Below are 24,525 nucleotides of genomic sequence, written 5' to 3'. Positions count from 1 at the left end.
TGCTAACAAGGGTACCTGAACTGGCATCGGATAGTGCAGTGTTTTTTTTTATGGTCTTCATCTTGAAAGGTGCTGAGTACTCTATTTCCAATCTAGCGAAATACTTAAGCACATGTTTAACTTTCAGCATATGATCAATGCCATTGCTGACAAAGGGACTACTTATATGCTTAATTAAGGCCAGGGCCGGCTCTGTGGTTTTTGCTGCCCCAAGTGGGATAGGGGGGAGGGAAGAGCTGCAATTGCAATCGGTGGCACTTCAGCAGCAGCTCCACTGTGCTGCTTTCTTCTTCGGCAGCAATTCCGCGGCAGGTCCTTCCCATTGAGAGGGACTGAGAGACCCGCTGCTGAATTGCAGCTGAAGAGCTCGACGTGCCACTCCTTCCCCTTGGCCGCCTCAAGCACCTACTTGCTGAGCTGGTGCCTGGAGCCAGCCCTGATTAAGGTACATATTTAAGTGTTTTGCTAGATCAGGGCCAGAATGCTCAGCATGTCACAGGATCAAGCTCTACAAGGACAGCGAGTTAGGACCTGGATGGTGACCAATAGCTCATTTCACACAGGCCATCTAACAGCCAGTAAATGCTAAATACCAATCGGAGCTGGATTTCTAGCCAACAATCTAGAGAAGTAGAATTTTCTTCATAATTTACATGGAGAGTGAGCTTTTGAAGTCTTCCAGTACTAACTTTGCAAAAGATTGAATACCTATTTTACTTATTTAATTAGCAATATGCACATATCAGATTTATTAGTACTGCATTGATTGTCCATAATAACAATCTTCTGATAGTAAGCTGTAGTCACAAAAAGTGTTTGGACCCTGATTTTGGCCTCAATCCAGAAAAGCACTTAAATACATACAATATATAGTCCCATTGGTTTAAATGCCCTACCGAACAGTGTCCTTACACCCCCCACAATTGCACTTATGTCTCTGTTGTAGAATTTCAACTGTTAGGTGAAATAAAATAGGTCAGAATTATATTTCCCCCCTTTTTATTCTCTGAGATTTTTTTAAAAGATCACATTTTATTATAAAATACTTTTATTTATACTTGTATTTTATAAAACATACAAAAATCTAAAACACACTAAAGAATAAAAGTCATAGCCAAAAAAGGCTCATTTGAAATTGTACCCCCTTCAAAGTCCTGTCAGTGGAATATTTCCCCCAGCTATTGAAATGTTTACTGCCATATTTACTCTTTTGCCTGCTGGAGACTTTTGCCCCTTAGCTCCACAGGATAACTGATGAGACAATGTTTAATGTCAGCCAGGGTAAGCGCTACCATACATAATGGTATCAAGGACTTTCCGATCCTGCTTATGTAATCCTTGGATGTACACATAGTTTATCTGATTGACACACACAGTATGAGAGACAATGTGCATGAGGTAATATCTTGTATTGAACCAACTTCTGTTGGTGAAAGAGAAGCTTTTGAGTTTACACACAGAGCTCTTCTTCCTAGAACACTGAAGCTTTACAACTTATACATCATTTTAACTCTCAACCTGCAAAAAGGCCACGGGCCTCTACTGCTAAGCCAAAAAGTCTACTGAACTGTAGTGGACCAGTAGCCCTAGAGGCAATTTACTGAAAAACATTGACTACTGTAGATTAAGTACATAATATGAAATGCTATAAAGGCTGTAAGTATCTAAGAATTCCTAAATATTATGAAAAGGTTAGATAAGTGAGGTGATTGGATGAGTCAAGGATTAGTAACAGGACTGGGGTCCAGTATGGCTGGGATGGTGGCTAGCTGGCCCATGTAAAAGAGGCTGATGAACTAAGTCCAATTCTTGGGTGACAGATGTTCATATCACAAAACATACCCTCCCAATTGACACCCTTGTTGGTAGATTATACAGAAAGGCCAATGGTTCAAGTACTTAGAGAAAGAACTCCTTTCTTACCAAAATACTAGATATTCCACAACAGCATTGAGGCGCTACTGCTACCCAGTCTTTACCTGTTCTGTGTATATAATACTCAAGTCTCCATTTTATCAACTTTCTGCTTTTTATGAAACTTACCTAAGACAACCAACAGCAACATCAGCAACAAAATTAACATGGTTAGTAAAATGGCAATTACAATTTTAGGTTATTTTACAATATAATTTTACATTTTGTTAACTGAATTCTGATTTCCCCCCATTTAAGATCCTGAAAAAGTTAAAACGTTTGTATATGGATGGAAACGCACTAGTACATATTCCTCCTGAATTACCATCAGCTTTAGAAGAACTTAAAATAAATGAAAACCATCTCCATGCTATTGATGAAGACAGTTTACAAGGTATTTAAGAAGTGAATATTGAATCAATGAAATTAGATTTGAACTTCAAAATGCAGAATAGAATTTTGAGATCTTGCATATTAAGCAAAATCTGGAGAATTTGAGACCAATTTTCATTTGCCATTGTAGTGGAAAAAATTAAAGTTAAATATGAGTAACAGACTGATCCTGCAAAGACTTATACACATGTTGAACTTTACATTCATGAGTAAAGTTAAGCACATGCACACATCTTTGCCAGTCAGGATCTAAATGTATTTTTGTTGGTCATTGCCAATCAAGGCAGCATACTACTGCAAGATTCTAGGATCTTCTATTTCTATAGGAGGCAGAGACTTTGTGTTAAATAACAGAAACTTAATCATTAGATTGATAAATAGATGTGTTTTTCCAGATGTCTGTACAGCGACAAAACCTAGAAGACCTGCATGAAACTTGAGTTTTTAAAATCTGAATTATCTTGTAATTCTGAGGAACGTCAGTGTTTTTCACAGCAAAGTCTGTGCTAATGCTCAAGTTCCCTAGGGAAACTGGACTGTGCACTGCATAGGGAGTATGTACACCTACATCCCAGTGTTGCAGCATTACATACAGTGGAACCAGTATGGATATTTTTATACTCATGGGACAAAGAACAGGTTTTGATCTCTGCGCATTAAGAAAGTAGAATAAAGCTTAGATGAAATTATTCAACATTTTTGTTTATGAACTTTAATATTTTGTAATTGAGAATGAAGACCTTTTTGTCATGAAATGATCATTTTTGTTTACATATAGTTGCCAACATTTAGTTCTTCTGAAATATATCTGGAAGATCAAGGTCTACAATACCCACTCCCTAGGAAGGGGGATACAGGATACTCCATGCAGAGTTCTCAACACATAGTAGTACACTGAGGTGGGGGAAGGACCTGTGAACCTACAAAGGGTGCAAGTAACATGACCACTAAACGAATGACTGGAGAGCTGGGGAGAATCCTACAGATATTTGGGCATCTGTGCAGAAGGTCAGCACCAATATATTGCTCCATGCACCCTCCTGAGGTCTTGAATTACTAAGGAGCTTGTGCTACCATTAGCTCCCTGCACCTGCCTTATTTTCCCATTCTGAAAGTACAGTATTAAAATAACAATCCTATGCTGAAAATTGCACAGCTCTCCTGGAGGACAATAAAGAAGTTAATGGGCTGTAAAGAAACTTTGTATTATCAATACATTTCAGTTGCATTTTTCATAATTTAACTATATTTACAGTATAGTTTTTGAACATGGTACAGTAATTGGCTGAAATTTTTTCAAATGATTTTAAAATAAAAATAATTTACAACTTATGAATGCAAGTATAAAATTGTTTCCTGTGCTAAGACCCATTCAGGCAAATATGATACTTTCCCATTCTTTTGAATGGATTTAAGTAATGTTAAAAATTGGTACCACACATCTCATGTTTTAATAGGGTACAAGATTCTATATCACTTTATTAAAATTTATCACCAATTATTTTATTTTCTACAGAATTAAAGAACTTGGTGACCCTAGAATTAGAAGGCAATAAACTTAGTGAAGCAAATGTCAGTCCTTTAGCTTTCCGTCCTTTGAAAAGCCTATCTTATTTGCGCCTTGGAAGAAATAAATTTAGAACTGTCCCACAAGGTCTTCCCACATCTATTGAGGTAAAAGTCCAAAAATCTTTATTTTTCCAGATGTGTTCCTTTTCTTCTTTGTATGTACTCCACTATCACTGTAAAGCACAGATGATATTTTTACATCTTAATAATTTGTTTCAAGACATGTTGTCATTGGCTGCAAAGTCATTATTGCCAGAAATTTACTTATTTACTTATATTATACAAACTCTACCACAAATGGCATCCATCTAAATCTCTGGGCACTGGAAATCCTGTGTTTTGGCCAGCTCTGTTCACATGCCTCAACTAGTACCTCATGCAAGTTTGTTATGCCTTTCCTATATTAAATAAATATTTTTATTCCTCTTGGCAAATTTGTGTCCCGAAAACATGAATTATATGACAACAGTCTTAGCATTCAGTACATCCACATACTCATTATGCAACAGCAAGCAAGATGCAGAAGTGTTTTAAAAATAATTATTATTCTATTAATCTGTCTTTCAAAGTAATTTGTTTCCACAAATGAAAAATATATTAAATTTTGAAATACTGTGTTTTTTCCAAAATCAAATCGTGCAATTACTACTACTGAGTTTATTATGCAGACGTGTTCAATTAATTATTCTGATATCTGGAAAACAGCGATTTTAGCATGAGAGAATAACACTTAAAATGAACTTTTTAAATCACAACAGGAAAAAAAATATTGTTTTGCAAATTTTCTTTTTCAAATGTACTTGTAGGAACTATATCTGGAAAATAACCAAATAGAAGAAATTTCAGAAATTTGCTTTAACCATACCAGCAATATTAACATCATTGTGCTGAAACACAACAAATTAGAAGAAAATAGGATAGCACCTTTGGCTTGGATTAATCAAGAGTAAGTACCAATTTAAGATTTAATTGTTTTGTTATCCAGTACTACTAGAAAACCCTACTATGAAAGTAATATTTGTACCATGTAATGAAGCTCCTCTCATTTAAAAAAACAAACAAACCATACAAGTTCTGTTTTAAAAATCCATGGATACATGACAATATCATCATTATGTTAAATTCAATTATCTTTCCATCTACATTATAATTTATCATAATCTAAGTAATATATAATATCACTTTTAAAATAACACTGTGATATCGTGGGTCACTTCCACTCACAAACCAAGCTAACATTTCATTAAACCTCAAGTAGGAAGGATTGATATAAATCAAAGCTATTTAAATCATCAGTTTTAATCATGATGTAAATCAGCACCCTGGACACCTCATTTTTTACTAATCTTATTTTAATCATGGTTTGCATTTGTACTTTTTAAGTTTTTTTAAAAAGAAAGATGGGATCTCATTGGTAACTATTAACATATGTTGATTTGCAACTAAATGTACACTTTACACTAAATTAAGTGCTTTTTTGTGGCTCACCAGGAGGATACATTATATCTACACACTTTTATATAAATTACCTTATATTTATTCAGATTCTTAATTTTAATATTTGTTATTATGCTAGAAAATGGAAAATAATGCATTTCTTATTTAATAGACTATGATTAATTTTGTAAATTGTGATTTGTCTCAATATCTGTTTAGATAGAAGTTAAAATTCCATTAAATGCAAAAACAGTATTTTACTTTCCTTAATTAAATAAAAATTTCTTAAAAGTGAAGGATCCATAAGACAAAATGATTTAACAAAACTTTTTACAGCATTTAAAACTAATTGATTTATTAAACAAAGCAAATGTTATGTGTAGATAATTAAGTGAACTGATTGTTTCTGGTTACCATGTCCTTCAAGATTTTAGATCTAGTAGATCTAATCCTCTCACATCTAGTTTTTATTCAAAGATTGGAAGAGAAAACAATCTTTCCTGCTTTTTAACCTACCAATTGGCTTCTTAACAATGAATTAGTCATTGAACTGAATTAGTTCAGTTAAAACTTAGTAGCGAACTTAACTGCTCAATATTTTTAAAATTTAATTTAAATTATTTTAATAGTGTACCCAGAGAGAAAGTGGGTGAGGTAATATCTTTTATTAATCCAACTTCTGTTGGTGAGAGAGATAAGCTTTCGAGCCACACAGAACACTTCGTCATAGAACATTTAATAGCAAATAGTAAGTTTTGGTATTAACTAGGTCTGTCAATTAATCACAGTTAACTCACATGATTAAAAAATAATTGTGATTAAAAAAATTAATTGTGATTAATCACACTGTTAAACAATAGAATACAAATTGAAATTTATTAAATATTTTTTGATGTTTTCTACATTTTCAAATATATTGAGTTCAATTAAAACACAGAATACAAATTGTACAGTGCTCACTTTATATTTTTTATTACAAATATTTTTACAGGAAAAAACAAAAGAAATAGTATTTTTCGATTCACCTAATACAAGTACTGTACTGCAATCTCTTTATCATGAAAGTTGAACTTACAAATGTAGAATTATATACAAAAAAACCCTCTGTCCGAGATACTAAATATTCATATGCCCCTTCATTCTTCAGCCAGCATTCCAGAGGACATGCTTCCATGCTGATGATGCTCATTAAAAAAGTGTGTTAATTACATTTGTGACTGAACTCCTTGTGGGAGAATTGTACATCTCCTGTTTTGTTTTACCTGCATTCTGCCATATATTTCATGTCATAGCAATCTCAAAGGATGACCCAACACATATTCATTTTAAGAACACTTTCATAGCAGATTTGACAAAATGCAAAGGTACTAATGTGAGATTTCTAAAAATAGCTACAGCTTGACTCAAGGTTTAAGAATCTGAAGTGCCATCCAAAATCTGAGAGGGACAAGGTATGGAGCATGCTTTCAGAAGGCTTAAAAGAGCAACACTCAAATATGGAAACTATAGAACCAGAACCACCAAAAAAGAAATTTAATCTTCTGTTAGCGGCATCTGACTCAGATGATGAAAATGAACATGCATGGGTCTGCTTTGCTTTGGATCATTATTGAGCAGAACCTGTCATCAGCATGAATGCATGTCCTTTGGAATGGTGATTGAAGAATGAAGGGGCATATGAATCTTTAGCGCATCTGGCTCATAAATATCTTGCGGCACCGGCTACAACAGTGTCATGAGAATACAATATTACCTGAAACTGAGAACAGGCAAACAAGAAGTAGGCAGCATTATCTGCTGCAAATTGTAACCAAACTTGTTTGTCTGAGCAGTTGGCTGAAGTAGGACTGAGTGGACGTGCAGGCTCTAAAATTTTACATTGTTTTATTTTTGTTTCAAGACATGTTGTCATTGGTTGCAAAGTCATTATTGCCAGAAATTTTTTACTTATATTATATAAACTCCACTACAAATGGCATCCATCTAAATCTCTGGGCACTGGAAATCCTGTGTTTTGGCCAACTCTGTTCACATACCTCAACTAGTACCTCAGTCTTATTGCAAGTTTGTCTACATTTGTAAGTTCAACTTTCAAGATAAAGAGATTGCACTATAATACTTCTATTAGGTGAACTGAAAAATATTATTTCTTTTGTTTTTTTACAGTGCAAATACTTGTAATCAAAAATAAATATAAAGTGAGCACTGTACACTTTGTATTCTGTGTTGTAATTGAAATCAATATATTTGAAAATATACAAAACATCCAAAAATATTTAAATAAATGGTATTCTATTATTGTTTTCCAGTGCGATTAATCACAATTAATTTTTTTAATCGCTTGTCAGCCCTGGTATTAACATACATTGTCAATTTCAAATTTAATTTTCAATAGATTTATTTAAAAAAAATAAACCTGTACTTAATGTGAATAAAAATATACAATATCATTTTTTTATCTACCCTGATCTCAAGGCTAAAGATTATGTTTTGTTCAGGGCCAAAATGAATACAACGATAAAAAAGAAACTATATATTACAAAGAAATACTGATATCTTCTAGCCAAATTCCTTATTAGCTAAATAATCACAGGTGTTGATCACATCAGTCAATCCACAATAAAAATGGTAAATAAAATAGAACTTTTCCTCTCCTCATCCCTGACAATAAAATTCTATCTGAAGCTGGGTTGCTATTTGCTGTCCACGAGCACCCCTACTTTGCCTTCAAAAAGAAACAGAAATCACAAGAACAACTAAGAGTTAACAGTCATGACAATACATGGAAGATATACTGTAACTGGGTGATATTACTTTTTGAAGAAAAGATGCTTATCTTCAGGTATCTAGGTCTGATCCTGCAGCACTTATTCATATAAGCAGTCCCACTGACGATAAACTTAAAATCAAACTTTATGTCAGTATCAATGGGACACTGAATTAAGTGAAGCAAATGGGACTACTCACATGTGTACGGGTTGCTGGATTAGGTCCATTTTAGTGCCACCTTGGCCAACAAGCATTAGTGGTAAAAAATGCAAACCATCTGGATAGGAGTCATGGGAAAAGAGCTGTTAACTGTAAAGAAAAAATGGTGTTTTCTAATATAGCATACTAGTCTATTGCAAATCTGAGATGCTTATCAAGCAAAAATTAGTCCCTGTGATTTCCTATCTCTATACTCATATTACTACAGATTTCCTCCATCCCAACAAAAGCATAAGAATGGCTCCTGAATGAGAAGTTATGACTTACAGTTTTGCTACTCTGATCTTTTTTCCAGAAATAATTATGTCTCTGCCCACACACCATAAAATGAATGTCTTTCTATTAACAGAAACCTCTCTCTCACAGAAAAAATATTTTTCCATACTTAAGCAGCTGGACTTCTTGCCACCAACTGAATGTTATTTTGTATGGAGTCCAATGTAAACTATATAGTATATTGTATCATTTACATGTCCCTTTTTGTTTCCTTTAATGCAGGAATTTGGAATCTATTGATCTTTCTTACAATAAATTATATCACGTTCCCTCCTATCTGCCAAAATCCTTACTGCACCTCGTACTTATAGGAAACCAGATTGAGAGAATACCAGGATATGTGTTTGGTCACATGAAGCCAGGGCTGGAATATCTCTACCTTTCTTTTAACAAACTTAACAATGAAGGAATAGATCCAGTGTCATTCTATGGAGCTTATCGGTCTTTGAGAGAGTTATTTTTGGATCACAATGAATTAAAGTTTGTACCATTTGGAATCACAGAAATGAAGGCATTAACCTTTCTGAGGCTGAACAACAACAAAATACGGTATTTACCAATTCTGCTGTGTTAACTCAGAATATAAAAAGGGATTTGATCAATACTACACTATATTTTAAAATATATTAACTTCCTACTCTACATTTTCCATGAACCATACATTTTAAATATTGTTAGAAGGGACTGAATCCTGAATTCCCTATTGCAATATTTTCCAAAACCATATACAAAAAAGAAGTGTGGTCTAAATCTCCCAATACTGTTTTAAAAAACTGTACAACTCTGATGTACCAGTATTCTCCAAGTACTCAGTTTGTTAAAGATTTGGAGTCACATCCCCAGCTACAGCTGTGCTCTGCTTGCCACAGCAGAGGAAAGCAGGGGAAAAGGTGTCTCTAAGTCACCTTTCTGCTTTTCTGATCCTAAGGCTGACCGGAGGCCCAAACTAGCTGCTGATATAACTTGTATCAGTCTAAGGGCTGGTCTAATTTAGGCTGTGTGGAGCAGACTCCTGCCTATGCAACCATGGATCACCAGAGTGCAGCACTTTCCAGAAACATCTCCTCCAGCCCTGTCACACTCCCTATGAAGCAGGTGATCTCAGAGTGGCTACACCAACTTTCTGTCACCTTTGCCAGGGGAATCCTCAAGTGCTCCTTTAGGGAACTTTTTCAGCTGGTTTGCACTGCCTGAACAGCACAAAGCAGCTTCATGGGCCAAGAATCTTGTCCATGTTGTCAAGACAAGAATTTATCTAATAACTAATGTATTCCAAGAATTTCTTAATAAAAGGTAAATAATTATATTAAGAGGTAGCAATGTAAAAAGAAATATTCACACTGTGTTGCAAAATACCATTTGTGACCTAAACTCATTTTGGAAATATACCAATTATGTCTACTTGAAGCTTCAATTAGCATACATCTACTAATTCAGACAGTAACTGAAAGACTATCACTACAGTATAGAACTAAAAATAAAAATAACTATCTTTGGGGTAATTTATAACTATTTTTAATTGTTGATCAAATCCAAACCTTTTTTAGAAAAACCTTCTTAGTATCTTAAAATGAACAACTTGTATGGAAGGAGCTTACTAGTACACTTTAGTAATAAGCCAAAATGTATCTTATAATTTCACAGGACAGTCCCTCCAGAACGCATTTGCAGAGCTATTGTCAATGATGACAATGTTGATGATGACAGTAATGATGATGAAGAGGAGGTTGAAGATTCACGTTTGGAACATCTTCACCTTGAAAACAATTTTATCAATACAAGAGAGCTGTCACCATATGCATTTTCATGCATAAGATCCTATTCCAGTGTTGTTCTGAAACCACAGAAGATCAAATAACAAGCACCATATATTTTCATTGCAAAGCCCATTTTTTTACCTGAAGTGACATTATTTATTCTCCATCGGATACACAGATGATCTCCTAGCTAAAAGATGTCTCAGCACTGTTCATATACCATTATTTTCCTAATGGTTTCAATTGATATATTAGTGTATCATCTAAAGACTGCTTGATTTGTTTAGTTTATACTGTTAAATATGCATACACACACACACAATTTAATAAGGGACTTTTTCAAGTTCTATTAATAGCATGTCAACTTGAAAAAGAGACTAAGGCTACGTCTACACTGGGCGAGGTTCGACCTAAGATATGCAACTTCAGCTACGTGAATAGCGTAGCTGAAGTCAGAGTATCTTAGGTCGATTTACTTGGCCGTGAGGATGGCGGTGAGTCGACCACTGCCGCTCCGCTGTCGACTCTGCTTCCCCCTCTCACCGTGGTGGAGTTCCGGAGTCAATGGCAGAGTGATCAGGGATTGATTTAATCGCGTCTACACTAGACGCGATAAATCGATCCCTGATAGATCAATCACTACCCGCTGATTCGGCGGGTAGTGTAAACTTACCCTAAGTGGGGATATGGTAGAGGTATATAAAATCATGATTGGTGTAGAGAAAGTACATAAGGAAGTATTGTTTACTCCTTCTCATAACACAAGAACTAGGGCTCACCAAATGAAATTAATAGGCAGCAGGTTTAAAACAAACAAAAGGAAGTATTTCTTCACACAATGCAGAGTCAACCTGTAGAACTCCTTGCTAGAGGATGTTGAGAAGGCCAACATATTAACAGGGTTCAAAAAAGAACTAGATAAATTCATGGAGGATAGATCCATCAATCGCTATTAGCCAAGATGAACAGGGATGGTGTTCCTAGCCTCTGTTAGCCAGAAGCTAGGAATGGGTGATAGTGGATGGATCACTTGATGATTACCTGTTCTGTTCATTCCCTCTGAAGCACCTGGCTTTGGCCACTGTTGGAAGACAATACTGGGCTAAATGGACGTTTGGTCTGACCCAGTATGGCCATTTTTATGATGGCAGTAGGGAATGATTATAAAAGACTCACACCTTTTATTTTCCAGATAATTATTTTCAATAATCTATTGGCCTGCTCCTCTGAGGGATACTGTAAGAAACTGCCACTCTGTTTTACCAGACAAACTGCTGATCCTGAATGATCTTTTCTTTTTCTGAATGGATGAAAGAGAAGATGGAACAGGTTAAATCAAGGGTTGCCCTTTAAAAACGGCTTCTATGTTGTAGTAGGCAGCACACAAAAGAGTCTGAAGTCACATGGGCACATCCAGGTTTTTACCCCTTCCTCTGGAGTTGAAATTATTCTGCAGTCGGGTCTAGTGATGCAGATGAAAATATGGATATTATTTCCCACTTTTACTATGCAAATTCACTATGTAAATTAATGTACACAAAAATAGGATTCATACATAAACAGACAGTCAAGGACCAAGAGTTTTTTGTTTTTAAACTTAATATCAATAGCTATTATATACAGCAACATATAGCGCACATACATACGGCAGATTACTCTGTTTTCTCTAAAATGAAACAACCACTAATGTATAGAAGATAGAATCCTGTTAATTTTCTTTTAATTTTTCTCTTATAAAATTAGATGACTATACATGACGCACAATTATATTCTGCCTGAATGCAAACCAAATTATGTAGAATGCACTGCTTGAAAAAATTGGCGTGGTATGTGGCCTTTTTTTGTAAAAACAACTGCTTTCGTTATTTTGCTTGATTAAGTATGGTCATATAGGTATGAGATACAGATTAACTTTTTTATACAATGTTCTACTTTTCACAACTTTAATAATTAAAATATTTTTGCATTTCTACACATTAAATCCTTTTCAATTTAAATTTTTTTGGAGAGGATGACTATATTATACTGTTAAATAAGGTCTAGACTTAAGAGAAAGTATATTAAAAAATTAAAAATCAAAACAGTGCTATTCAAGTTTTAAAAGGAAAAGAGAACACTGAAGTTGTTTTTCAGCACTGTTGAGAAGTTCTCGCTAAAAATGCAGCCCTAAAAAACATATTCAGAATATAAATCTACCCCAAAGGAGAAGTTCCAGAAACACAAGCCTCTTTATCACAGAGCTTTGTGTATTGTTAAAACAACTGTAAGCAAAAGAGTGCATGGAAAATCTCATTTAATATATTGGGGCCAGAAACAGGAGTTTTAAAGATGTGAATTACTATAAATTATGGAAAGGTTTTTGAAATATCTGATCATTTTAGGTGGTAAAAAGTCCCTTACATAAATTCATGCATTTTCTTACATACTGTGATAGGAGAGAAAGGGAGGAGTATTCTATATATTACATTTTAATAACTGGCTATTTTTCCTATTCTAATTGAACCTTTTAGGAAACATGTTCAAAAAGAGCAACTCCTTCTAATACAGAGACCAACTGCAGAAACGGAATTGGTTGACACCACTAGAAATATAGTGGATAATTTTTTTTAAATATAATTTTCATAAAGGACTGTCATTAATGGCAAAACTCCCACTGACTTAAAGAAGAACAGAATTGGACCCTGGAATATTAATGACTTAGGACCGCGTGTTTGATTCCTCTAAATATTTCAATGTAAATTGAGCATGGGCAGGTTAGATTCATTCATTCCTCAGGCCTTTGCTCTGTATTACCCAACCAGCTATGTCATTAGGGAAATTAAATGACCAGTGTATTCTTAGTTCTAACATCTAACTGTGGAATATGTCTGAACAACATCATAACATAATAAAACAAGAGCAGAAATATATATATATATTTTGCAGAAGGGAAAAGCTTCTCACATAGGAGAGGGGAGAAGGAGCAGGGGTATGTGAACACTGCTTCAGCTGCTCCCAGTTGAGAACTCTTCCTCCTTGACACCAGAGAGAATATTTATTGCTCCCAGCCTCTCTCCCCCTGCAAAACTCCACTCTAGCTAGTGAGGGAGAATTCTCTCAGATACTCAGGAGCTCTTTGCATGATTTTGTAGAAACTGTCAGAAGTCATAGATAGTGGCATAAATGTTTTCAACCTTTTAGAAGTAGCTAGACCATGCAAACATCACAAGAACATCTACTGAAATGGCTTATTTGTATCTAAGTATTCAAGTAACAACACACATTGTCAGCATCATATCTATTTTTAATTGTGTGAAGGTTACTGCACGCAGGAATTACTTTCAAAAACTTTATCACAAGTATCCAATACCAATTTCTTCAAAATTTCATTGCCATTCAGGAGAAAATGGCCAAAATTACAGTTCTGCATCTCAAATAATCATGTACACACTTTGCTATTCTATTTTCAATGGCCAAAACATTATATAAGAAACTTAAATTCATTTGAATCATTTTTTGAATTCTCTAAATTTTAATAAATATTACTTGTGTCCCTGTGCTACTTATAGGTCATTGGTAATGAATGCTATTGAAAGGTTTCACTTTTCATCCAAGCCAGGCAAAACTGTGCCTTAAAGGCCTGTAGCAGAGGATGGCACAGGTTAACCCCCTCCCCCAAAAGAAAGCTCCTAGAGACACTGGATCAGATTTTTAAAAATATTTAAAATACTTAAAAATATTTAAGTGTCTAAAGAAGCAGATAGGCACCTACTGGGATTTTCAAAAGTGCCTAAGCAGGTGAGGCACCTAATTCCCATTGGTTTCAATGGGAGTCAGGTACCTAACTTGCTTAGATGCTTTGCAAAATCCCACTAGATGCCTCTCTGCCTTTTTCGATATCTAAAAACCTTTGAAAATTTGGCTGCTTGTGCCTGCTTGAGAAACAATACTCTTGGACAACAGGGGGAACCAGCCACTTTACAGGGTGCAGCATAACATTTATGTTATGCAGGCAGTGATCTGCCAGCCAGAGTTATTAACAGCTGGGCATTGAGTCATGGGGGCCTCAGGCAAAATCCCGATCCTACTGAAGTCCATGGCTGGGCTGCATCATGCAATGTGTCTCTGCTGCTGGGCTGGGTTGGGGCAGCGAGTCTCCTCACTGCTGCTGGGCTGGGCCTGGGCTGCGAGTCTCCCCATTGCCAGTTGCAGTGATCTATCAGAAATGAAGGGGTGGGACCACCATTCTCCCTGGCTGGTGCAACAGCAGGGCCAAAAGAAAAAAGCCAAGAAAGCCAGAACTCAGGGCCTGTAGCTCCCAACCTGGGACTGTGGGTTCTGAGGCCAACCAGAATCAGGGACAGTTGAGAGGGATGTGATTGTTTCAAAAACTATTTTGAAAAAGTACTTGCAGATAAAAAAAATTACTTATGCTTTAAATACCTTTAATATGTGCTTAAATACAAGTACAAAGTACAGAATGATCAAAGTGACTGCGCACAAGTATTTATGGCACCTCAAAATACTTATATACTTAAATACAAATGTACTTAAATAAATGGGGACACTTGGCAAAACCCCCACTGACTTTATTAGGGCGTAGATTTCATCCCTCATGCTTGAAAGCTAAGGACTGTGTTTATACCTCGTCCCTGCACATGACTAAGGCCATGTCTACACTAGTGAGTTTACAGCAGCACCTCTGTAAGATAGCTCATGCAGCTGCTCTATGCTGACAGGAGAGAGATCTCCTGTCCACTTAATTAAACCACCTGACACGAGCAGCAGTAGCTATGTTGGGAGGATAAGCTCTGTCAGTGTAACTTATGTCTCTCAGAGGGGTGTTTTTTTCACACCCCTGAGCGACATAAGTGCTAGTGTAATAGCCTAAGGCTACACTACAGAGCTTGCTACTTCATTGCTGTAGTACTGCTAGTGCAGATGCTCTAAGCTGATGGGAGAGAGCTCTCCCATCAACTTAATTATTCGAGCCCCTGCAAGCAGCAGTAGCTAAGTCAGCGAGAGAAGCTCTCCTGCCAACAGAGCATTATCCACACGGGCGCTTAGGTCAGTGTAACTTACGTTGTTCAGGGGGGAGACTTATTCACACCCCTGAGTGACATAACTTATACAACCAGAGTTGGTATAAGAGTTATGGAATTTATTATTGGACCACTCAAGGAAAAAAAGATGCAGCTTATTTATGGAATGGATTTTTGGTTGATTTTCAAATCCCATATGAGGGCTTGAGGTGCCAGTCTTGGGCAGAGAACTTGAAGTAGGTTAAAGGCTTCAAACATATAGTAAGGGCAGAGATCATCTTGGAGCTGACAGCAGGGAGAGTGGAAGGTCCTTTCCCATACATCCTAATGCCAGAATTGCAAATGTCTCTCCTCAGTGTAGTAGAAAAGAAGATGATAGGCTTATCCATCACCTGTCCTACCCCCGGGGCTCATAGGTAAAATGATTATATTGACCACCCGCTGTGTTCAGTGAGATACTCATCATTTGATACTGTGATGGCCACACTCCCTAACCATAGCTTTGGAGCAATGTCAGTAAAATGTGCCATCATCTCTGCATTCTGATTGCTTCCAGTGCATCCCAGGGATTTCAACTTGCTTGGACTTCGGTCTGCTACTATTGTGATAAAGTCATGCCCGTGGGGCACTCGATATCATGTATCATTTTCTAAAGATGCAGCTCCATATCGCACCATGTGATACCTGCCAGTCTTCTGCACAATTTTGACGTCTTTTTATGTGCAAGAAGATTAGGGACAGGTAATTGTGAGTACACACTTCACGCATTTCAGAACATAGCTGAAGTCCTCAGGGTCCACCTCATCACAGGCCCTACCCAAAGGGTAACATTCAACTGGACTCATTTTGGGCATTCAACTGGACTCATTTTGGGGTTTCTAGGGTACTTACAAAGAAGTTGGAATTGGTCATGGCACTGATATGGCTCTAAAAGGGGCAAAGAAAATTACTCTGAGGGAACTACAGGTGGTCTTGGGTCAACTAAACTTGACATTCTGGGATTGTGGTTCCCAGTCAGGCATTTTGTGATAATCTGGCATCTGCCTCTTCTGCAGTGTGAAAACTCCACTGTTTTATTAGAATGACAAGGGAAATGAAGGAAGACTTTGAAGTGTGGGAAAGATTCCTGGAAGAGTTAATGGATGTTTCAATATGGCATTCAGACTGGTTGCTCAAGACTGAGCTGCAGGTATAATCCAATGCCTTTGAAGGTATAGGTTTTGGGGGTAACTTTCAAGGTGAGTGGTGTGCACAGAGGTGTCCAGAAAACATCACCTTCTTCAAGTTTTTTCTTATACTGGTGGAAATCACTAGTTGGGGAGAAAAAAAAATCTTTCAGAACAAGAAAGTCCCTTTCTGGTGTGGCAACCAACTCATGGTCCATATTGTAAATACCCAGTCAAATAAGACTAATGAGGCTGGTGAGGGCCTTCATTTTATACTGCCTATCTTTTAACATCCTTTTTATGCAGTGCATGTTCCATGAGTGGATAATGGTGTTACCAACGTGCTCTTGATTTCAGGACAACAGATTCTGGGAACTCGCTGTCTAGTGGGCTTGTCCTCCTGGAGTAGGTTGGCAGGTTTCTCAATCCCATGTGGGCATTTCATAGCAAAGAAACTCTCAGAAAAGCAATCCAAGATGGGTGGGCGGATAACAACAGGTTGCCTCTAACATCGGAAAGCCTTAAAAAGCTGTCAAAGGCTCTGTCTGGGGTTGCGGGAGGAAGGCCATGTTATTTAAGGTGGCATTTGTAGTTGCCTTCTTTGGCACTTTAAAAGTGAGCTGGTGTCTATGGCAGCTGCAGAATGATCCCAGAATAGTCTGCAGGAGTCGTATCCCTGTGCTTAAGGTACTCAAAAACAGACCAGGTTAAAAGCACTTGAAATCAAGGTAGCAAAGAGTTCTGTGGCACCTTATAGACTAACAAACGTATTGGAGCATGAGATTTCGTAGGTGAATACCCACTTCGTTGGATGAATGTCAAGGTTAAGGAAATCAAAGTGTTACAGGACTTAACGTCAGCACCAAGGAAAAGATGTCTGGGAATGGCAAAATGTAATTAACCCAATATGTATGTTTGTTTCAGAAGTTATCCAGAGCTACGCAAGGTTTGGATTTGTGTGCACACTATGGTGCGTTGGGCCCACAAGAGGGCAGCCAGGATGTCAGCTGGATCTCAGCTGGGCTCCAGGACCAAAGTGGTTTGCATGCAGAAGAACTATGCAGTGGGATTAGCTCATGCCACTTCTGCACTCAGTGACAGACAAGGGCTAGGAGCAGACTCAGCCCAGATGGAGAAGGCTAGGAAAAAAGTAAATAATGGGGTCAACAAGATATTCCTGGAGAAAGAGGATTCAGTGATAAAGCACAGGAACATTCATTACAATTGGCCAAAAGTTTTCAGGGATGATGGAATATATCTGCCAGATGGAGATGCTGACATACAGCTAAGGCATGTGCAGGCATGGATTGTGGTACCAGGTGGAGTGGTTGGATGTAAAGCAACCAAGTCGCTGGTGCCCCCCCTGTGGATGGCTTCCAGTGTGGTTAAAAGAATGAAATGAATGGTTCCCAGAGGTAAAAGACCTGACATTTTGGTGAAGGACCTTGGGCTCATGTGATAGGATGATAGCTTATGGTCCTCGTAGGCTGATGTCAGACCTTGTGGCCCTTTGCAAGCCAAGGTCCCTACCCTGCTCCAGCCTCTCTCCCCCTCACAGGGTTGGGGAGCGTGCTAGGACTCAGAGAGAACTGAGTCCTGGGGTGTAGGCTAAGGTTATGGGTTATATGAAAAGAAGCCCTGTAACCCTGGCACTAGTTATGGGTTATATGGTAAGGAGCCCTGTAACACCTGCACTGGAACAAATTAAATGCCTGGTATAGGAGAGTATGGGTGATGGGCAGGTAGCGCGCCTCCGCTGTGTTCAAGTCTAATAAAAGTTGTGGCCTGTTATTAATTCCACGCATGTGTCCTTCATCATTTTGCTGCTGTGTCCACATCAATTCTTCAAGCGAGTTGACAAGCATGTGGACAAGTATACAGTATACTTGGACTTTCAGAAAGTCTTTGGTCCCATGCCAAAGGTTCTTGACCAAAGTAAGCAGTCATGGGATAAGAGGGGAGGTCCTCTCAGGATCAGTAACTGGTTAAAAGATAGGAAACAAAGGGAAGGAATAAATGGTCAGCATGCACCATGGAGAAAGGTAAATAGTGTGGTTCTTCAAGGATCTGTACCGGAATTGTGTTGTTCAACGTATTCATAAATGATCTGGAAAAGGGGGTGAACAGTGAGGTGGCAAAGTTTGCAGATGCTACAAAATTATTCAAGATAGTTAAGTCAAGAGTAAAAAGCCTTGTGTTGGCTTTGGTGACAACATAGCAAGGTAAATTTCATACTGTAGGTGTTAATTTACAAAATGTAATAGATAGTATACTTACAAACTTGAGAGAATGTGAGAGTTTTGATTCTCAGTCATATAGTATTTTCATGTATTGCAAATAAGATTGTTAAACAAGGAAAAGATCAGACAAGGGAAGTATAAGCACCTGCTTTCCTCTGCCAACAATATATTTCCCTTTTTATTTACAGACATGAATGAACTTCTAAAATGTGTTTTAAATGACAATTTTACCACATTGCTCTTTGGCAATTTATGCCATATGCAAATATCATCTATTCAATTGAAACAGACATAAAAAAATACTCTTTCATAGTTGATGCAGTAAGAGAAGAATTTGCAATTTGTCAACAAAACCTTACACTGTATAAATGTTGACCTTCTATGTTAAGCAGTTATTTTAAACAAACTAAATTACGAACAAATAAAACCTGCAGCTGACATTTCTGCTTCATTCACACTTGATTGCTAAGTACATTTCTCAACTGTCTAATATCTGACACAAAGAAAGTATGTCAAATTCTTAGATTTTGGTAAGATGGAGGAATTGAAAAGTGGCTGTCAAAAATGTAAATAAAAAGATAATATTCTTATAAAATATTTGTCAGTTTAAAGTACGATCAAATCTTGCTCATGTCTCAATTGAAAAATGTATTCAGTGATCTCATTCTAGTTCCCATTTGTTCACATAACTAAAAACTATGAAGGAATTTTGTATAAATAGCACTCACTGTTAAAAGAACCTCAATACAGCAATTTAATAAACATTGCACATCAAATAGTGGTGTATGAAAGGACTATGTTAACGAAGAATGAAAAGCATTTACCAGAAAATGGTGCAAGTTTCTTTCATATCATCCTTTATGAGTGGAAGAGCAGGAAAAAGGAGATGGGGCAGTGAGGGCCATGTCCCAGTGTGGACTGGTTGAGGGCATGATGTCAATAGGCCAGTACATATAGAGATGAAACACACGGAGGCATGCATAGTTCCCAGGATCATGGGGAACAAAAAAAAGAAAAGGGCTGAACCTGTCAGCAGCATCTTTCATGAAGAAATACTCATGGATTAGAAAGGTGCTACAGATATTAGCTCTCTTCTAGCCCAGCTTCTAGTATGTCCCCCTGCCACCCTGAAATTGTGAAATGCCAATTGTGAAATGCTACTCTTGTGCTTCTCCCCAACTTTTGGCTTGTTTTTGACCCCCCTTTTGCCTCGCACTTGACTCCTTCCCCTCCACAGATGCATCCCACTGGGATTATATGGCCCACCAAGGGTGTTAGTTAAACACTTTAGATACCACCATATTTACTCATATATGTAACATCAAGGCTACATGTTTAAACACTAATTTTGTGTTTTTTATGTGAAATTTAAATAAAAGTTGAAATTTCAAAAGTGGCAAAATTAGTGCTGTCAAGCTATTAAGAAATTACTGGCGAATAATCGTGCTTTTAAACAACAACAGAATACCATTTATTTTAAATATTTTTGGACATTTTCTACATTTTCAAATATATTAATTTCAATTACAACACAAAATGCAAAGTGTACAGTGCTCACTTTATATTTACTTTTTCTTACAAACATTTTCACTGTAAAAAACAAAAAAAATATTTTTTCATTCACCTTATACAAGTACTGCAGTGCAATCTCTTTATCATGAAAGTTGAACTTACAAATGTAGAGTTATGTACAAAAAACCAACGTAAAACTTTAGAGCCTACAAGTCCACTCAGTCCTACTTCTTGGTCAGCCGATCACTCAGACAAAGGTTAGTTACAATTTGCAGGAGACAATGCTGCCTGCTTCTTGTTTACAATGTCACCTGAGAACAGGCATTCTCATGACACTCTTGTTGCCAGTGCCGCAAGATATTTATGAGCCAGATGCGCTAACGATTCATATGTCCCTTCATTCTTCAACCACCATTCCAGAGGACATGCCTCTATGCTGATGACAGGTTCTGCTTGATAATGATCCAAAGCAGAGCAGATCGACGCATGTTCATTTTCATTATCTGAGTCACATGCTACCAGCAGAAGGTTAATTTTCTTTTTTAGTGGTTTGGGTTCTGTAGTTTCTGCACTGGAGTGCTGCTCTTTTAAGTCTTCTGAAAGCATGCTCCACACTTCGTCTCTCTCAGATTTTGGATGGAATTTCAGATTCTTAAACCATGGGTCAAGTGCTGTAGCTATTTTTAGAAATCTCACATTAATACCTTCTTTGCATTTTGTCAAATCTGCTGTGGAAGTGTTCTTAAAATGAATGTGTGCTGGGTCATCATCCAAGGCTGCTATGACATGAAATATATGCTGAATGCAGGTAAAAAAGAGCAGGAGACATACAATTCTCCCCACAAGGAGTACAGTCACAAATTTAATTGACGCATTTTTAATAAGCATTTTAATTAGCATGGAAGCATGTCCTCTAGAATGTCCTCTGGTGGTCGAAGCATGAAGGGGCATAGGAATGTTTAGCATATCTGGCATGTAAATATCTTGCAACGCTGGCTACAAAAGTGTCATGCCTGTTCTCATTTTCAGGTGACATTTTAAATAAGAAGCAGGCAGTAGTATCTCCAGTAAATGTAAACAAATTTGTTTGTCTTAGCAATTGGCGGAACAAGAAGTAGGACTGAGTGGACGTGTAAACTCTAAATTTTACACTGTTTTGTTTTTGAGTGCAGTTATGTAACCAAAAAATAGAATCTGCATTTGTAAGTTACACTTTCATGATAAAGGGATTGAACTACAGTACCTGTATGCGGTGAATTGAAAAATACTATTTCTTATATCATTTTTATAGAACATATATTTGTAATAAAAAAAATAATATAAAGTGAGCACTGTGCACTTTGCATACTGTGTTGTAATTGAAATCAATATTGAAAATGTAGAAAAACATCCAAAAATATTCAATAAATTTCATTTGGTATTCTATTGTTATATTTTTTTAATTGTGATTAATTTTTTTGAGCTAATCATGTGAGTTAACTACAATTAATTGACAGTCCTAGCCAAATTTGAAATATCGGTTTGAAAATCCAACAAAACCAAGCACTGATAATATATATTTACCTGTCAGACTCTTTCCCAAACATGTACATTCCTATTTCCTTCCGACATGTGTTACACATCCCTGTGACAATTTCTTAAGTAACATTAGCCTTCTATTGTAGCTAGCTAACAATAAATCCAGTGCTCACTATTCCAAGGGTAAAAGTTTTGATTTTGTTTCCTTTGGCACCATCAAAACATTTTGAATGGGAAAAAAAAGCAGAGGATGTGTGAAATAAGATCTCTAGTTCAATGAGGTCAACAACTTCTGCAAGGCTCAAACTATTATAAAATATACTGGATCAAAATTTCTGTCTAGAAATAGTGAAGACATCAATCAGAATTCTCATAAATGTATTCAACAGACCTCTTTTTCTATCTAAGCAACAGGACATGGTGTGTTAAAGTCTGATCAAAATGCATTTAGGTATAATACACTTTTTATATGTTCTACAAACATTAAATGAAGCTTTATTGCATCATTCTAAGCACCAAACAGCTTGCAAAGTTAAAATAGCAAGTATGGCTACAACCTCACTTGGGTTTAAGAACCTATGTTTGGATCTCTTCTACAATTACCAAAGGTAAAATTCAATGACAATGTTCTCCCTACATTTACATTCAAACACGGAGTGATTTTATATAAATCCAAGTAGAAGGCCCTCTTCACTATGTCCTTTCTTGATCACTGTGGACAACACCACCATCCTGTCTCTAACCTGGGCATCATGTTCAATTTGGACTTTTCTGTAAGTCCTCACATCCAGACAGCAAACTGGAGGGAATTAAGGCTGACAGAAAAGCCCTAATCAGGAGCTCACCTGTGCAGGAACATGTGGGAGTTCCATGAAGCCAGGGAGCAGACAGCAGAAAGGGGCTGCTGGGAAAGGTTGCAGTCACTCCCTGGAAGGGGGAGAAGTGTTTGAGGCTGCAGAGGCACATAGTCTGCAGTTACTCCTTGGGAGGAGGGAGTGGTGAAACTGGTAGACTCAGAGAAGGAGGGGAGAGCCAGAAGGTTAGGAAAGGGCTCAGAGAAATGCAGCAAGGTACACAGTACCACAGACCTTGACTGCTGACTAGAGAGCCCCTGAGCCTGAACCCAGAGTAAAGGATGGGCCCAGGTTCCCCAACCAGCCACTGGAAAAGTGGCACCGGCAAGGCAGCAAGTAGGAAGACTGCCTGAACCTATTTGTGAGAAAAGACTTTCCACTTCCACCAGAAAGGGAAACCACAATAGTGATCTAGCTGGGGGGCTAGGTTACAAAGAGATCACAGCAGTTTCTGGAGCGAGAGAGGGGCAGCAGACAGAGGCGCAGGAATGGTGTGCAACTGTAGGAAAAGGTGTCAACCTGGTGAACTATTCCCCAGAATGGCCAGAAGGAGATGTCAGTGAGTAGAGGCCCCATTACATAAAGCATATCTGTTAGTGCGTTTGGCCTATGTTTGCTCCTGGATTGGTGCAAAACACCAACAAAAACACCAGCATGGGAGCAGTTAAAAGCAAACCTCGATCAAGTTTCTTTAAAAAAGGAAGCAGTTAAATAAAAGAAAGACTAATTTAAAGGTGCACTTTCAGAATCTTATTATTATATTGTCAATGTAAAAATAAAAATCATATTGACAGTGTCCCTTTAAATGCAGTGAAAGTTTTTAAAGAAAGGGAACATGGGAGGCTACAAAGTGAAAGTTGATGGGACAGACAACCCTAAGCTCTTGAAAAAACTGCTTTAAAAAAAATAAAGATAGAACAGATTTTTCTTGGACTAATGTATTATCTCTCCGTTTTATATTTTAACAATGATGTTTTTGTTTTGCTCTCAAGTGCAATTGAATAGCCAATATTTCTACAGTTGTGGTCAGATATTAGTTCTCTGAGAAGACTCGTCTTGGAAAACACAAATCAGCTCTTATATATTTTCCCTATGAATTGCTTTCAGGTTCTTGAGTATGTGTGAAAAAAAGTTTCCACAGTGAAGTATAGATTTATTCTAGTGTTGTTACATACAAAGCCTACACTTTTCTGTATGTGTTCTCATTATGCTATTGGAATAAAAATACTTGCAGATTAATACCATTTTGTAGATTAATATTAAATATATCTAAGCAATTTTTAAGATTTTATAATTTTAAGAACTATAGAAATGTTCTCTTCAAAATCGTCCATATTCTAAAAAAGCAGTATTACACCAAATGTACTCAAGAATAGGCATTTGAGGATAGAAATTAATAAAAATTAAAATAGGTAATTGGACACTACAGTGTTGAGCACCATAGAAATGCCTATAAATTACTATGATAAATGAATGAGTAAAATACAGATTTAATGTATTAAAAATACAGTGTTATTAGATCCTAAATTAAGAAGGCACTTGTAAAGAATCACTTTCATCCAAGTTCTGTAATTTAATTAGTAGACTGTTTAAACTGTGGCTTACAACTCTCCTTTCAGGTAAATGAAGTGGAGAAAGGACGACTTCAGTATCTAATCTAAAAAAAATGGTGGACAGATACTGAAATACCAATATTTACACCTTTTTAGGTCAGTTTCCCAACCCCCCACATATTAAATCCTCAATTATGAAATCTTGTGTGTAGATATGCGCAACTCCCATCAAGGTTACTAGTTATAGGTATAGACATTCTAACCCATTAATATGTTCATAAGCCCATTTACAATCCTAACCCCTTTTTTACCGCTAGAATACTAGTT

The 24,525-nt window shown here is 36.9% G+C and overlaps 2 protein-coding genes across 3 annotated transcripts in view; one reads left to right on the top strand and one right to left on the bottom strand.

Annotated features, from left to right (window-relative positions):
• ECM2 (extracellular matrix protein 2) overlaps positions 1-12,304 on the top strand; it is a 36,226-nt gene extending 23,922 nt beyond the window's left edge. The window contains exons 6-10 of the mRNA XM_050957775.1: positions 2,173-2,308; positions 3,824-3,981; positions 4,683-4,822; positions 8,800-9,126; positions 10,222-12,304. Of these exons, the coding sequence (XP_050813732.1) occupies positions 2,173-2,308; positions 3,824-3,981; positions 4,683-4,822; positions 8,800-9,126; positions 10,222-10,435 (975 nt within the window). The 3' untranslated portion in view covers positions 10,436-12,304. The remainder of the gene's footprint in view (positions 1-2,172; positions 2,309-3,823; positions 3,982-4,682; positions 4,823-8,799; positions 9,127-10,221) is intronic.
• The window catches only part of CENPP (centromere protein P), a 294,323-nt gene that overhangs the window by 80,442 nt on the left and 189,356 nt on the right, over positions 1-24,525 (bottom strand). The gene's annotated exons all lie outside the window — the stretch shown is intronic.

Source organism: Gopherus flavomarginatus, chromosome 6, assembly GCF_025201925.1.
Source record: "Gopherus flavomarginatus isolate rGopFla2 chromosome 6, rGopFla2.mat.asm, whole genome shotgun sequence".
In the NCBI taxonomy this organism is placed as follows: Eukaryota; Metazoa; Chordata; order Testudines; family Testudinidae; genus Gopherus; species Gopherus flavomarginatus.
The sequence above is the reverse complement of the archived record's forward strand: the minus strand, read 5'-3'. Positions and strand labels throughout refer to the sequence as shown.